Source organism: Nannobrachium achirus (assembly GCF_963921795.1).
Source record: "Nannobrachium achirus genome assembly, chromosome: 10".
Taxonomy (NCBI): domain Eukaryota; kingdom Metazoa; phylum Chordata; class Actinopteri; order Myctophiformes; family Myctophidae; genus Nannobrachium; species Nannobrachium achirus.
In genome coordinates, this window is record NC_137819.1 from 15,933,683 (window position 1) to 15,945,494 (window position 11,812).

The 11,812-nt window shown below is 39.6% G+C and overlaps 1 protein-coding gene across 1 annotated transcript; it reads right to left on the reverse strand.

Annotated features, from left to right (window-relative positions):
* Nucleotides 1-1,049: 1,049 nt before the first annotated feature.
* LOC308292857 (uncharacterized protein) lies at nt 1,050-11,361 on the reverse strand (the record flags this gene model as incomplete). The annotated part of the gene is made up of 5 exons (XM_080735281.1): nt 1,050-1,088; nt 3,021-3,049; nt 8,110-8,241; nt 8,802-8,945; nt 11,277-11,361. The coding sequence occupies 5 exons, from the start codon at nt 11,359-11,361 to the stop codon at nt 1,050-1,052; spliced, it is 429 nt and encodes a 142-aa protein (XP_080591407.1).
* Between the last annotated feature and the right edge of the window lie 451 nt (nt 11,362-11,812).

Here is an 11,812-nt window from a genome sequence, read left to right on the forward strand (position 1 = left end):
GTGATGCGATGTAAGAACATCTGACTCATTGTGAGATGGAAGTGATAACACAGCTTTAAATTAATGTCACTCTAAAATGTCCAATTGTGTAAATACACACAGGGTGAGAGGATTCATGAATGCAGTTCAAATTGTGCACATGTAAAACAAACGTTACCCGTCAACACTGCTTCACACAGACACAGATCAATAGCAATGCAAATAATACCAATGGGCTTAATTATGGCACATAAACCCTTTCAGCGCTACTTGAACTATACTGCTCAAAGAAATGAAGGATACAAATGTTCCCTAAATTCTTTGAGATTTCTTTGAGCAGTACTACAGTATACTATTTTGTTCCCTTCATTTCTTTGAGCAGTAGCCTATATCACCACAGCAATGTTCTTGCCATGGAGCACAGACAACTATTTGAATACAAAACATCTTTCTAAAATGAGTGCAGGGTGAACACACTCTTCAAGTTTATTGTCACATCACAAATTATTCCTGGCATTTGGTGAATAAAGGCAATCACATAAAGCAAAGTAAACCAACCAACCCCTTGATCTTGGATTTGATTAGTTTAAGACGCTCAAGTTATTCCTGGCATTCGTAAATAAAGGCAATCACATAAAGAATATTATCTTGGATCCCATTAGTTGAAGATGCCCTGATGTGAACCTATTTGGCCTTTGAACACCTATGCTATGGTGAAGAAACAGGAATGTATGAAGGGCTTACTATCAGCCATAGTTCATAGGATATAGTTCATATCTGTTAGTATAAAAATATTTCCAAGTTGCAAGGGAAAATGTAGGATGCTACATATGAAGTATGGATTATACTACTACTACTAATAATAATAATAGTTGTTGTTGTTGTTATTATTAGCAACTTCTGGGGGCAGGACTTGCAGGAATGAGTGGGGGTAGTTGACCAACTATTGTCCAGTTTCTGTCGACAGTTGACCCCACCCACGAGCTCTCTGATTGGGCCATCAGACACACACTGTGAGTATTTAACATGACTCCGTTTTGTGTTGGTGACACTTGGATCTCTGCAAGTTGTTAAGTGCTAGAACTTAACTTCTCTTCTCTCTTGTCGGTCTATTTGACACAAGAACACATCAGAGACAGCTTTGAGACATGGCTTTACTACTAACACTGCAGTCCTTGGTCAATGAACGACTTTCTGCTGCTGCTGAAGAGATATTTGGGACCATTGCAAGAATTCTCACAGAGTATGAGGATGAAGCTATCCTTTTGAGGCAAGGAATTGAACACAGACGCAGCATGCTGGTGGTTTTGAATGTGGCAGGTTGGTAACACACTCTTGATTAATAATTTCTTAATAATAAATGAAATGAATGTCAGTGTAAATTAGATACAGTGTTGTTTTAGTAGTACTAATGTAGTAGTAATGCATTGTGATTGTATCAATGTATCCATATCCATGATTGTTTTGTTGTTGTTTTGTTTTTTGAGAGAGAGAGTGAAAAAGAGGGAGATTAGCTTTATAGTGTTAATTCGTCACTTTAGTGTTAAAGGTCAAGACTTTCTGAGAAAATAAAAGGCATATAGTAAACTACAAATAGTAGACATACACGTCCTGTATTTCAGTGATGCTGGACCATTTGGACCATGTTAACATAGTGAAATGAATCTAATATCTAGTAATATTTAAACCATTACAACTACATCTATGAGGACAGATGGCTTTTTTTTGTTGCTGACAATGCTTGCATGTGAGCGTTCAAGTTCTGTGTGAGTTAACAGACGAAAACACACCTACCGATCCTAAAATTAATTTGGATCTTAAGGCAATCTTGAGCCTACACCGAAGGTCCATTTGTATATTTTGTGATTGTTATATGATGTTATGTTAAATGCTTTTGTGTGTCATCTTACATTTGGTGTTGCATAGTGGCACTGTTGATTGACACCTAACCACGTGTGCTTTTAAAAGAGGAAACACAACACCAATTTCAGACATTTAATGACTGAGTCTTGTTTTGTATTGTGCCTAGATATCCTGCACCCCCCTTTGTGTAAAGAGGAGGTTTTCCCTGGAAAGCAAGAGAGGAACTTGAGTCTAATCCAGGAGGAACCAGAGCCTCCACAGATTAAAGAGGAACAAGAGGAGTTACTTCTAAGACCAGAGGAGATGTTGACATTAATAGCAGTGAAAAGTGAAGATGGTGGTGATGATAGAGAAACAAAGCTTGTAGTCAGCACCTCAACTGAACACATGGAAACACAAGCTGATGCAGTGGGCTGTGAACCAACTAGTGATGACCAGCTCCACCCTTCAAATTGTTCTGAATCTGACACTGATGATACTGAAGACAGTGATGAGTGGGATGAGACAATGGGAGTACAGCTAGCTTTAAAGACACGGAAATCAGACAAGACGCAAAATATGGAACGACAGAGATGGTCTTTGAACAAAAAGCTTTCCCAGGACTCAACGTTGTCAAAACAAATTCATTCCACGGAGAGTCACACAGGGAGGAATATATTTGGTTGTACAGAATGCAGCAAAACGTTTAAGTATAAGGGAACTCTGAAGAAACACGCACTGATTCATACAGGAGAAAAACCCTTTACTTGTACAGTCTGTTGCAAGGGCTTTGCCCAAAAGGATGTTCTACACGTACACATGATGGCTCACACAGGAGAAACACCCTTTACTTGTACACTATGTGGGAAAGGCTGCAGTCACAATGCTCATCTAAAAATACACATGAGGAGTCATACAGGGGAAAAGCCCTTTACTTGTACAGTTTGCGGCAAAGGCTTTATTCAAAAATGTTCTCTAAAAACACACATGCAGATTCATACTGGGGAAAAGCCTTTCACTTGTATGTTTTGTGGCAGAGGGTTTACTTTAAATGGGAATCTAAAAAAACACTTGAGGACTCATATAGTGAAATAAATGTTTTCTTGTACAGGTTGTGACAAGTCCTTTGTCAAATAAGCCAATCTACTCGGCTTATATGAGAACAAAACTACCTATATTATATATTATGGGCAGGTTACCTTCTTCTTGATTGGTGCTGGAGACTGACCTAAACATGACAACAACGTTACACCAATAATTTAGAATGTAATCTCAACAGAATATAGGTTTGTTGTATGATCATTTATTTGAATCCAGGAAGACAATTTATCTTGTACGCATACATCTATCATGTTATTACCTGCATTACATAGGTTACTGGTAGAACGATATGAACAACTGCTGTGCTGCTCGGACGGTCAAATGACCATGTTATGTATTTGATCGACTCATGTTTAGTTCTACATGAATGCTATGTGTCTTCATTCTTTTGTGAATACATTTTTTAATTCTTTCAAATAAAAGTTTCTCAACTAGAGATACAGAAAAGTTGTCAAATAAATTGTCCTTAATTTCTTTTACTTCAGGATACTTAAACCATTGTGAACAAAACAGGAACAAGCACTGCTTCATTTTACATCGTACTTAAACTTTAACTACATGTGAAGCTAGATTGGGATAAGCAATGGTTACTTAGGTAACAGGGACAAAATAACCACGGTATGATCAATTGTCATAATAGTTTGATGACACAGAGTTTTCAATGTTATGTAAGAACATCTGACTTTATTGTACAATGGAATTGACCACCGCTGTAACTTCACAGGGAGATATACTGACCTGAATGATTTTCAGGGGTGGGAAGGTACGATAAAATCTTATCAACTTCAGCAGTATGCTTGAATGTATGAGACTCCCCAAACATTGTCTCAAGTGAACCCACATTCCATCTATGGTAATTAAGATCACACCTGTGCACTGCTTCATACATACACACCCTGTTTGTCCAGGTAGCTTCATACATACACATCCTGTCCGGGTAGAGATCAATAGCAATGCAAATGGTACCATTGAGCCTAATTACTGCTCAAACACCCTTTAAGTACTAACTGAACGATTACTCAAAATGCGCAGGAGGGGATGCAGATGGAGGTGCACCATTTAACATAACCACTAAATCTCTGTGTAGTCATGAATATTATCTGTTGCCTCTTTGAAAACATTCATGTCTGTGGCCTCCAGCCAGCCCTGTAGGTCTGTCAAAGAGATTAATGGTCCTGTGGCACAGCTGTGAAACCTGTGTACAATGGTAGATTTACTGGTACTGGGTCATTTGGCCAACCAAGCCAGGAGAAGAGGGCTGCTGTGTGTCTTCAGGGACCACACAAATATGTTTAAAGGACTCACCCCCCCCCTTTTTTTTACAACAAGGGTTCATATTTTATATAGCCTTTTTTTTAACGATTTTGACGCGTGACCCCAGGTTGGGGGAAAGCATGCAAGTGGCTAAATATGTATTTTTAGACACAATAAGCCCATTCCCAAGATAATGGGCATAAAAGGGACAAGGACAGAATTAAGTGTGTTTGCCGTGACACAAGTCACACTTCCAAATTATTTCTTTCTTGGCCATACATTTAGCGTGACATGAGGCGTGACTGACTGACACACATAAGCTGCAGGTTTTCATAGTAAATGCGACCTATGGTCGCAATAAATTCATCTTGTATCAATTCATCCATATATATGGACAGGACACCAGGACCAAGTCTGTGTATTTGATGATTTTATTAGAGGTTTGCATAGGAAAAGATACAGGACTACAGTAGTACAAGTACATGGTTAACAGAAAGGAATTAAAAAAAAAAAAAAACAGGTTAGGATTTGACCCGAAGAGGATGGATTCAGTTTTACCAGGCCAGGTGTAGTGATAAGTTTGTTCCGTTAACCTCCACACCACCTGTTCTCTTTCCTTCAGGTAAAATGGCATCCAGTTCACAGCGCTGTCAAGAACGATTGCTTTTAGTTTGTCAATCTAGAGTGATTTATGGTTTTGAATGCCTTCTCGAGGTCCAGCATGACCATGCCACAATATCTTCCCAAGTCCACCTCAATTTTGATGCGATTGTTCAAATAGTATGTGTCAGTGGAATGGGATTCTCTGAAGCCAGATTGGAACTCGTAAATCAGTTTATCTGTATTAGGGCAAATATTTTGTCCACATTTGTCCAACTTAAACAACCGACCGCAACCCGAATCATACTTGCAAATGAATTCCGTCTTGTGCGGTAGGGCGAGGTCGCTTTTTGCTCTTGGGGTGGTCCTATAAATGGGTGGATGGAACACCTCTGACCTCACCAACTGCTGTGTTCTCTATCATAATAGAGGGTCTTATAGAGGATGAGGTGACCCTCCATGTTCTTCCTCTTTCTGTTGGATGTGTGAAAGAGTTGTTCAGTGAAATCCTCATGGTCACTATATCATCTCTTCACTGAAACTGCGAAGAGAAAAGCCTGGTGACAATATCAGGCAGAGACTGTTCAACCTCCGCTGTGAGAATTTCACCGGAAGATTACAACGCATGACGTAACTTCCGTTAAACACAGTACTCCACCATTTCCGCTAGAACCAACCGGAAGTCATATTGTGACCAGGGTGACAGAAACCTGGATTAATGTCAGAATGAATGGTTACTGGTTAATGATTGGAGTATTGAGTCTCTGAGAGATTTGGGGGTATTTTGTCATGGCCAGTGGCCTTGTGTGTGTGTATATATATATATATATATATAAGCTGGGCGATATTAGGAAAAACTATTATTAGGATAACGTTGTTGAATACCTCAATATCGATATTACTCACGATATTTGTAAAAACAATTGCATTATATTAGTTTTTAATGTTTTTTCTGCTTTAGGTCCACTGCCTGCCTAACCCACATAATGAATAGTATAGCCATGCATGCACACTACACATAGAATAAAAAAACGTAAATGCCTTATTTCCATTTCCCAACAATGGTTTTATTGAAATAACTACACCTGGTTACAAATGGATTGCTTTTTTGCATGTGCTACGAGCATGCATAGTGTCTATTAACTCTCCCAACGCTTTGAACGTTCACGTTCGCCCGATTTCGCAAGACCTCTCCGCCAATACGGCGCTCGTTCGGTTCGTTCGTCTGATGACTGTAAGCTGATGAGGGGTCGCGCGGCCGTTTACTGTAAACACATTTTCCGCGGTGATGGTGTAAAAAATCCATTATGCGTTAGATCAACGGAGAACAATTCACTTCCTTGTTGATTTCCTCTGGCTGTAAGGCTCTGTGGCCAGTGACTGGTCTTCTTCTTCTTCAACACATAACAGGCAAATTCACATTCATTCTTGCATGACGCCACCCTCTGCTGCCTGGCAGACCAAAGTGCACTATTGCACAACCAAAAAAAATAAAAATAAATAAATAAATGTCTGTCTGTCTATCTACTATAACGTCGCAAAGGTAAGCCGCTTTTTGATGGCACCAGACCCAATAAATAAATAAATAATCTGGCAGTAGGAGAGTTAATTAATTTGACACATACACCAATACCTCATTTCATGTTGATACCTCATTTCATGTTGATAATTCTTCGATATATTGCCCAGCCTTAATATATATATATATATATATATATATATATATATATATATATATATATATATATATATTTATTTAAGTATTTTTTATGGATTATATAGGGGAAAATATACCCGGCATTATAGTGTAACAAAACATTGTGTTAGTGTTATAGGGATATACTGTACATCTGTGCCACCGTGCCTTGTTTTTGCAAACTGTTAATAACACAATCCATTAACGTCATGTATCAACTTGCACGGCTTCTTTTGAAAAATACAAAAAAATCTCTTCAACAGCTCTCCGTGTTATCAATCCTTGCATGTTCAGGTGTGTATTTTCAATAAAGCATTTTGCCACAAAAAGGTAACTAACTTATTTTGCTCTCCTCGTATGAGTCTTCATGTGCATCGTTAGAGTCATTTTGTGCCTAAAGTCTTTGTTACAGAGTGCACACGTGTAGGGCTTTTCTCCTGTGTGAGTCTTCATGTGTGTTCTCACGTGGCATTGTTGACCAAAGCCCTTTCCACAAACCTTACAACTAAAGGGCTTCTCCCCTGTGTGCGTCCGCATGTGTATTGTTAGAGTATTTGGGTGCCTAAAGTCTTTGTTACAAAGTGCACACTTGTAGGGCTTTTCTCCTGTATGGGTCATCATGTGTGTCTTTAAGCTTCCCTTCTCATGGCATCCTTTACCACAAACTGTACAAGTATAGGCCTTTACCTCTGAATGAATCCTCATGTGTGTCTTTAAAGTGCCCGATTCTCGACATCCTTTACCACAAACTAGACATGTGAAAGGCCGTTCCCCAGTGTGAGTTTTCATGTGTGTTTTTAAATGACCGAGTTCATGAAAGCCTTTACCACAAACTTTACAAACACAGGGCCTCTCCCCGGTATGATACCTCATGTGTAGTTTTAATTGACTGGAGTGAGTGCAGCCTTTGCCACAAATGGTACAAGCGTAGGGCTTATCCCCTGTATGCGTCCTCATGTGTGATTTTAAATGGGGTATTTGAGCAAAGCCTTTGCTACAAACCGTACAAGTAAAGGGTCTTTCACCTGTATGTGTCCGCATGTGTATTTTTAGACCGCTCTGTACACGGAAGGCTTTGCCACAAAAGGTACAAGAAAATGGCTTTTCCCCTGTATGAGTCATCACATGTTTTTTTTGATTAGTCACGTGAGCAAAGACTTTGTGGCAAACCGTACAGCTAAAGGGCTTCTCCCCTGTATGAGTTTGCATGTGTATTTTAAGATGAACCTTCTGTCTACAGGCTTTGCCACAAACGGTACACTTAAAGGGCTTTTCTCCTGTGTGAACCATTGCATGTGACATCATGTCTGCCCTTGAATAACACTTACGGCCACACTCTTTACAACTAAACTTTTTCTTCCCTGAGTGACTCCTCGTGGATTTAACTCGTTTTGACGATTTCAGGCCCCGTGGCAAAGACAATCTTTCCTGTGTGTCTAATGCTGACTGATCTTCCCTGGTCCCCTCCCAGTTATCACTGTCATCGGTGTCCGATTCAGAACTGTGTGAAGAGAGGAGCTGGCCGTCACTGGTTTGATGTGATGTCCCACAGTCCTCTACATCAGCATGTGCTTTCTTGTGTTCAGTTGAGGTGCTGGCAACAGGCTCCATCTCTTTTTTATCAGCATCATCTTCACTTTTCAACACCTCTCCCGATCTTAGAAGCAGCTCATCTTGTTCCTGTTTAATCTGTGGCGGTGCCGGACTGTAGCTCCTCTCCTGCTGTTCAGGGCCAACCTCCTCCTTACACACAGGACGGTGCAGGACATCTAGGGAAATAGAAAATGAGGGAACTCCATTATCAATATCGTTTTATAATTTCTTTGTTATTTATTCCATTGTTTGGTCTTTTTTTTTTTTTTTTTTTGCTTTTGCTTTGGCAGTTGCTAATTGTTTTCGACATTAAGCTTGCTTTCACTAAGCTTGCTTGCACCTACCAAAGTACCAAAGCTAGCTTTGGTAGGTGAACTTACATGGCCAATGGAACATGATGTAATTTGCTAATGCCCTCTTTGTGTTCCTGTTGGCTGGGCTTTAAACGGCCATACCAGGGTCCAAAACTTGGTGAGTGATCTAAGAGCGCAAAACTATCGTACGACAAGCATAGCCTTATAGAGGGAGGCACAGACAAGAGCGCATAAAAGCGCAACTTCCAGTTGGTTCTTACTCATTGAAGTTGGCTGATTATTAACAACATTGTTGTAAATATTTGCAGGATTCTCCCACAAGTTCTATATTCATGAGTATAAATGTAATGTAATGTGCACAATTCCTGCAATCATGCAACAACAACAACAAAAAAAGTAAAGAAAGAGAGCACAAAACTTACTGAGATCCAGGTGGTCTTCAGGTTCCTGTTTAATAGAAACAGTTCTGGTGTCCAGGTGATCTTCAGGTTCCTCTTTAATAGAAACGGTTCTGGATGGTGCTGGAGAATTCATCTCCACGTGCAGACTGGACTCCACAGACTCATCTGTAAGGAAGGAATAGGACAAAAATAATAAAAAATAGGACTTCAATAATAAGAACTATTATGTGACATACTAGCGTTGTGTCCAGGGGGTGTACTTGTATTTCATACAACCTCTTCAGACACCAAAACCCATAGCACTGTAACACTCCCCTTCCCTCAATGACCATGGTCTACCTATGTTATTGATTTTCTAGATTGATATTCCTGTGCATTGTTATGTTGTTTTTGATGTACTGATATATTATCTTGCTTGTTATATTCATGTAATACCTACTTATTAGTCGCTTTGGATTAAAGGCGTCTGCTAAATGCCTAAATTGTAAATTACTTTTTCTATGCATTTGATGTATTACCTTGCTTATTGTAAATCGCTCTGGATTAACTCATTGAATGCCATTTCAAGATGGCCCCCAAGTACCAGACTGCCACTATCCTAGATTTCTAGTGCACGGATCAATTTTTAGTGCACGGATCGTGCACGCCCATGCACCATATATGCATCATATGTGTAGTACTTTTTAACAGCTTTCAAACAAAAAAATCCGCTTGGAAATCCGTTCAGGCCTTCATGAGTTACAAGCCTTCAAAGTCAGACAAAACAAACACTGCCACCTTCCTAAATTTCGAGTGCACAGATCAATCTTTTGTGCACGGATCGTGCACGCCCATGCACCATATATGCATCATATGTGTAGTACTTTTTAACAGCTTTCAAACAAAAAAATCTGCTTGGAAATCCGTTCAGGCCTTCATGAGTTACAAGCCTTCAAAGTCAGACAAAACAGCCATTTTTGACATTTTGAAAGATGTGTTTGTTATGGGGCTAAACATGCAATTTCACAATTGCGATCATGCCTAATACATTTGAGGCATTTTTAGAAATTTTTTTATAAAAAAAAAATTTGATTTTTTTTTTTTTTTTTTTCTTTTTCAAAATGGCTTCCAACTCGGGAAACTCGGGCTGTGGCAGCCTGGGACTACTGTAATAACTCGGGAAACTCGGGCCTTGGCAGTCAATGAGTTAATAGCATCTTTTAAATGCCTAAATTGTAAATTGTACTCCTTTGTTCCCCTCTATATATATATATATATATATATATATATATATATATATATATATATATATATATATATATATATATGTGTGTGTGCGCGTGTGTGTGTGTGTGTGTGTGTGTGTGTGTGTGTGTGTGTGTGTGTGTGTGTGTGTGTGTGTGTGTGTGTTTTTTCCCTCTAACCTATAATCCTGGTTTCTGCTCTCCCCTCTGCCACGCCTGGAAACCAGGATTAAACACTGCATGTTTTGTGAGGGTATCTAGTACCCTGGGAGACACAGGGAGAACATGCAAACTTCACACAGAAAGGCCCTTTCACCAGGACCTTCTAGCTGTGAGGCAACAGCGCTCCCAACTGTGCCCCCCCTAGGAGATAGGCTCCTGCCCTATGAGCCTCTTCAAGGTTTACTTTATCACTAACCTCGGGTAAAAACTCTGTAAACATTGTATTTACTTGCGCCAGCATGGCATGCAAGCACTCCGTTCGGCTGCGCATGCCATGTAGGTAGGTAGTATAGTAGATTAGAGATTATCATGAATGATTATGTGTGACGTTATAGAGTAGAACATGTGTTCATTGATTATATTAATATCTAGCTCTTATGATACATCATTGATACTAGATACTAGATGGCAACGTCATCATTACCAGCCAATGAGGGGCCAGCATTCCTGGTGATGCCAGTGGTGATGCCACTAGCATCGCCAGTGGTGATGCCAGTGGTGTCAGCTGCTGGCGCACGAGCCGACTTGTGCGCAACCGTGCAAGTTGGCACCTCAACAGAGTGCAGTTCTAATTATTTTATGTGTTGTCTTGTGCACCATTTGGGCAGCGACAGTGATCTTCCTTCTGCCTGAGTCCCAACTAGGGATGGGACGATATGAAAATGTCATATCACGATTATTGTGACAAAAGAAATCGTGATTTACAATATTATCACAATAATCAAAATACATTATCCTTGGGTGGAACATTTGCCAAAAAATAGCCGATCTACAAGCTCATGAGTCGCAACGCGACTGTATCAAGTACGTATATTATAAGTACCTTTTAACAATTCTAGAGGGTTTAAGTGGTACCGGATATGCAGCTCGGCAAATAAAAGATGAATTGAACCCAGTGCATGACGGAGGACGATATCACGATAAATGAAATCTCCACGGTACATTTATCGTGAGTGTTTTTTTATCACGATATGCGATAATATCGCTTATTGTCCCATCTCTAGTCCAAGGGGGTGATTAATGCGTTAAGAATGAATTAAACACTTCATACCTATTCTGTACAACTTCACTACAGGTTGCATGCTTGCATCAAGCAGTCCACGTCCCTGGTCCATCTCTCCATGTTCCTCTAACATTGTTGAATATGTTCTGGAGGCCGTCTCTCATGATACTGTAGACATCTCCCTGTGGTGGTCTGTGGAAATAAATCACCAGTAGAACTTTTAGTTAACTTTCATAGAAGATCACTGAAGGGCTTCAACAATGCACTGGTAGTTTCATGTTCCATCAAAATCACATTTAATCAAACGAAACTGGTGTGATCTGGTGTAAAAAAAATCAATAAAAACTAAATCCCAATTAACAACTCAAGTTACCTAAAGGCAATTTAAATAGAGAAGGTCTAGGCCAGACGCTACTCTTTAAAAGTACAAGAAGTGATTTTGTTAAAGTATGTGATAAATAACTATGTATTAATTATTACAGAGTTTTTGCTTTTTTGTAACTGGGGTCTCCCTGTCTCGCTAGCTCTTTAGAAAACAGCAAATGTATTCAGGTCGGAATACAAATTTCAACCAATCAAGAGTC